Source organism: Formica exsecta, unplaced genomic scaffold, assembly GCF_003651465.1.
Source record: "Formica exsecta isolate Colony F162 unplaced genomic scaffold, ASM365146v1 scaffold3481, whole genome shotgun sequence".
Lineage (NCBI taxonomy): Eukaryota > Metazoa > Arthropoda > Insecta > Hymenoptera > Formicidae > Formica > Formica exsecta.
This window is the reverse complement of record NW_021850735.1, coordinates 7,787-12,951: the sequence shown is the minus strand read 5'-3', so window position 1 is coordinate 12,951 and position 5,165 is coordinate 7,787. Positions and strand designations below refer to the sequence as shown.

Sequence of the window (5,165 nt, the reverse complement as noted above, 5' to 3'; positions counted from 1 at the left end):
ATAGTTTGCATGAAATATAATATTGTTAGAAAAAAATAATAAATCAAAAAATATAAAGAAATAACTCACATACTAAGATTTCTTTTAAAATTTAAAATTTTATAATTAGCACTATTTGACATTTGTATTATCAGTTATTTTTATTGCTCTCTGATTATATTTTTGTCACCTAAGAATTTTTTGAATTTTGGTTTATATGAAATAACATATATGTCTGCTGCTCAACACGATAATTTTTAAGAATTCAAGAAAAAACTTACTCCAAAAATGTTCATGCTCAAAGAATTCATCAATTACACAGGTCTGCATAATTTCATATTTTTTCTGCGGTCTGAAAAAAATGAATAATTTCTTCTAGTTTTCTGTGCATTGAATCCGCAAGGCAAAATGGCCTATTACATCAGGTTTTTGAGAAAAATGGGGTTAAAACTTCCAAAAAACGCGTTTTTTACCATTTCTAAAAATTTGTAGCAGACAAACCTTCTCGAGGTGTATTATTTAATTTATGCAAAATTTATCAAACGTGGATCATACTTTACGGGTCATTTATACTAGATAGTGTATCTTTGCATCATTGCTGGGTAGAATACATAAAGGTAAAATAGAACATCGATGGTTTTGTTAACTGTAATGATAAACGTTTCTAATATTGCACTATGGAATATGTTAAGCTATAAATATCACAATTTATAGCACATGTTCTTCTTACCGTGGCGAAACTGTAACGATATTACAAAACAATCCGGCGATGTTTACGTCAAAAGTTTTGCTGCCATTTTGCAAAATAAAGAGTATCATTTTCTGTGCATGTAATGCTGCCATATACTATTGAACATTGTATCTATAAAATAATATGACACTATCTATAATATAATGATAAACTACTAACGAAGAAAATATGTATCTATATACTAATATATACTAGATAGTGTATCTTCGCATCATTGCTGAGTAGAATACATAAAGGTAAAACAAATAGGACATTGATATATAAACGACACATAAAATTGTTTCTTATGCGGTAAAATATACATGGTTACTGTAATTTGTAATCTTTTGATCGGCATAATTAAATAGAAATATATATAAATACATGACAAATACAAATAACAGGTGTAATAAAAATGCTTCCTTATTTCCAAGCGATGCATTACGAAAAACCTAAAATCATGGTTGCGATTATCATATTTCTTATGTGTTCAAAAATTACTTATGATAATCATAATTATGGTATTAAAAATTATAAAAGTGAAGCCCAAAAGTTTGTATGTTAAAATATCTCTAATTCTTAAAATTATCTGAATTTATAATTAGCATAATGTGATATTGACATTATCAGTTTTGGTAATTATGCATAGGGCCAACCTCACAGATTTCAGTGACCTTGATATATATTATCAAGGACACGGCCTTGAAAAACTTTCAAAAGATTTTAGTTTATTGTTGCTTGTTGTTTATTAAAAAGGTTATTATGAAAATAAGTTTAACAAATGGAACGTAATTTTCGGACCATGTATATTAAAGGAGGAATATTTATTATTCTGATAGAAAGGTATAATATTTGAGCAAAAGTCAAAATACATTTAATCAAACTAATCTAAATATTTAACTTTTCTCACGATTAGAATCTGCTCAATTCCATGATATATAGTAAATGATAAGAGATTTTCTTACATATAAATATAGCAGTACATCGTCTTGTATAATGTCCAAATTTTTTAATAATAGCAAGTTCATTTTCGTTTCTTAGTACATCACAGATATACTGTAGTTGCTCCAACAAATTTCTCACCTGCCATTACAGCAATATTTAACATTTTGAAAAAATTTTAAAAGATTGTCATATATAAAAATTTAATTTATGGGAGATATTATTAAAATTATTTATTTGTGCGGTAAACAATTGACTTACATGATGAGTGTTAATCCAAAACATGTTGTATGTATATATGTACGTATGTATGATTTATTCGTCCCCTTGGGGTTTGAAGGCGTTTTTTCGGAACGTACCCAAACCTTTACATTTTCTTACAAACTCCTCTACCTTTCCATCCTTTACCCGACCTGGCCCTTTGCGACCTTACATATTTTTCTCCCTCCCCTTCCTCGTCCCACCATCATCCAGATCCTTCTGTTACCTACCACTACGCTTCTTCCGTACCCTCTTTCCATCTTCGCTTTTTCTACCATCCTCCATCTCATTCTTCTCTCCTCCATCGTTAAGTCCTCGTCCACGCCTATCTTCCATAATCTCCTTATCTCACTCCCTTTCTCCAATATCTCGTCTTTGTCCTCTTCTTTATCCATTTCCACTAATAATACCTTTTTCCCCCCTCCCCAACTCTTTCCACTACCCCTCTCATTTTTACCCTTCTCCCCAATACCTCTTCCATTACTTCTACCATAACTTCCCTTCTCTCCTCCGGCTCTTTCCCTTCCACGCCTCTCCACACTACATTTCTTCTCCTTCTTTCTCCTCTTGTCCTTTCCTCCTCTTTTCTTCTCTCTTCTATGTCCCTCTCTTCTCTCCTACTCACCTTCTCTTCCTTCACCCTCCTTTCCTTCCTCACCTTACTCCATTCTTCTCTTCTTCTTTTTCCTCCTCTCTTCTCTTCCTAGCCCTCTCCTTCTCCTTGTCCTCCTTTCTCCTTCTTATCTCCTCCCTCCTTTCCTTCCTCACCTTACTCCATTCTTCTTTCCCTCCATTCTTCTCTTCTTCTCTCTCCTCCTCTCTTCTCCTCCTAGCCCTCTCCTTCTCCTCATCCTCCTTTCTACTTCTTATCTCCTTCTTCTCTTTTCCAATTACCTTACTCCATTCTTCTTTCCCTCCATTCCCCTCTTCTTCTCTCTCCTCCTCTCTACTCCTCCTATTCCTCTCCTTCTCCTCCTCCTCCATTCTACTTCTTATCTCCTTCTTCTCTCTTCCAATTCTTTCTTTTCTTTCTCCTCCTGTGCTCTCTTCCGTGCTGTCCTCTATCCTTTTCCTCCTCTCTCCCCCTTTTCTCCTTCTCTCTCCTTTTTTCTTCCCTTCTCCCGACCTGCTCGCCTTCTTCTCCTCTTTTCCTCTCTCTTCTTTCTCTCCTCCTACCCTACTCCCTCCTTCCTCTTCTCTCTCTACCGCTTCCTCTTCGCTTTCCTCCTCCCACCGGTATTATCTTTCCCTTCTCTCTACTCTTGCACCTAAATCTAAACCTTTCTTCTCCCTTTCTTTCCTTACCTCTCTTTCTTTTTCACTGCCTGTCTCTTCTGCTTTCTTTCACCTTTCCTCCTTTTTTACTACAATTTCCTCCTTCACTGCTCCCGTTGCTCCCCCTATCCCCCTCTTCTCTCTTCTTCCCTGATCCCTCGCCTCCTCTCTCTCTCTTCTTCTCCCTCCTCTTCACTTTCTTCTTCTTGCGACACCGTTGTTTCCTCCTCCTTTTCTCTCCTTCCTCTCGCTCTCTCTTTTCTCCATAATTTCAGCTGCTTCCTTATTCCCCTTACCTCCACCACCAGCTCCTTCAACCACTTTTCCATGTCCTCCATCTATTTTTCTTTCCTCCCGTTTTCTTTTCCCAGCCTGCTTACTTCTCTCCCTTTCTTTCTTCCCTCTCACTCTTCCTTCCACCTTTATCTCCTTCCTTCTCTTTCCTTCCTGCCCTCTTCCGTTCTTCTCACTCGCTTTCTTATCTTCTATTTCGCCTCTCTCTATTTTTGCTTCCTTCTCCTCCTCACCTCTTTTCTCACAACGCACTTTATCCTTTCCTATTTTTCTATCCGCTACCTTTCACCTAACCTCGCTTTCCTCTTCCACCATCTACTTCCTTCTGCCCTTTTTCCTGTCGCACTCCCCTTTTCTTCTTTTCCCTTCCTCTGTTGTCCTTCTGCCTTCTGCCAGTCCCTTTTCACCTTTTTTGTTTCTGTCACACCTTTAGCCTTCCTTCTTTTCACTTGCTATGTATTCCATTCCTACTGCCCGTTTCGGTATCGATATCCACTAACTCCCTATGTGCTCGATCCTAGTTCCTTACCTACATTCGGCTCCACCTCTCGGATTTTCTCATTCAACTCTCCTCGTTCCTTTGTGCCCTATCTTATCTAACTCTCCTCTTTCTTATCGACCTCTCGTCCTTCCTCTTCTTCTCAGCCTTTCTCCTTCTATCCATCTTCTCTCTCTCTTTTTCTTCCTTCTAACCTTCAAACTGCCAAACGCCTTTGTATCCTTCTTTCTTCTATAATCATCCTTCCACTTTGTTCCCTTCACTCACAACTGCTCCTCCCTTTCCACTCTTCTTACTCCTTTTCTCCGCTCCAATTCCTTCCTCTCTACACCAACTTCCCTCGCCTTTCCCTACGAGCACATGCCCCAACTATCTCTTCCCCAACCGCCATTTTTCCACTCCAACATGTTGTATGTAATGCATAGAAATTAAAGACTATTGCGGTAGAGAAAACTTTGATGAAAAAATCAACAGTGCATTTTGTAGTTATAAGTGCTAGAAGCTTTAACCAATCGATTAATTGAAAATGGTGCATTAAGAAAACATCATTTTACATTTTACTAAGAGATTAAAACAATTATCTGTTTTGTGATAAATAATAAATATTAATAACGTATTGAAATTTTAATATTTATCTATTGCAATTGAAATGTATTCTATTATCAATAATTAAATATAAAATTTGATCACAATTAAAAATTTTGATAAAAGTAAGCGTTTACTAAATTAGTAATGAGATGTGCGTATTCTATATTAACACGATTGAAAATATGGAGACGTACCTGGAATATAACAAAATTTATCAAAATACCAAAAAATAAGATTATCTGAAATTGGACATTCTTATATACGGACGCTCCTGAGACAAAGCGTAGTGCTCCTTAGTTACGCATATCTGGCGACTCGTTGCTAACGTACGAGCGGTGAGTGGGGGGCAATGGGCGTGAACCACGGAATCGGGCCGAAATGTGCAAGTAAATCCCAGCACTGATATAAGGTATAGTTGACATATTTGTTTAAATATGCAAATGCTAATTCCGAATACATTTAAAGCCAACTGTATATTATAAAATATCATTCGCTGTATGTGTGTGTGTGTATGTGTGTATGCTTTCTCAAGCATATATGATATATTATATATGTATATACTTAAAATAATATACTTAATTTAATAATTAAATATTA

General features: G+C 36.3%; 1 protein-coding gene across 1 annotated transcript in view; it reads right to left on the bottom strand.

Annotated features, from left to right (window-relative positions):
- Nucleotides 1-3,174: 3,174 nt before the first annotated feature.
- LOC115238554 (vicilin-like seed storage protein At2g18540) overlaps nucleotides 3,175-5,165 on the bottom strand; it is a 6,596-nt gene continuing 4,605 nt past the window's right edge. Inside the window, exon 3 of the mRNA XM_029812489.1 lies at nucleotides 3,175-3,525. Within this exon, the coding sequence (XP_029668349.1) occupies nucleotides 3,313-3,525 (213 nt within the window). The 3' untranslated portion in view covers nucleotides 3,175-3,312. The remainder of the gene's footprint in view (nucleotides 3,526-5,165) is intronic.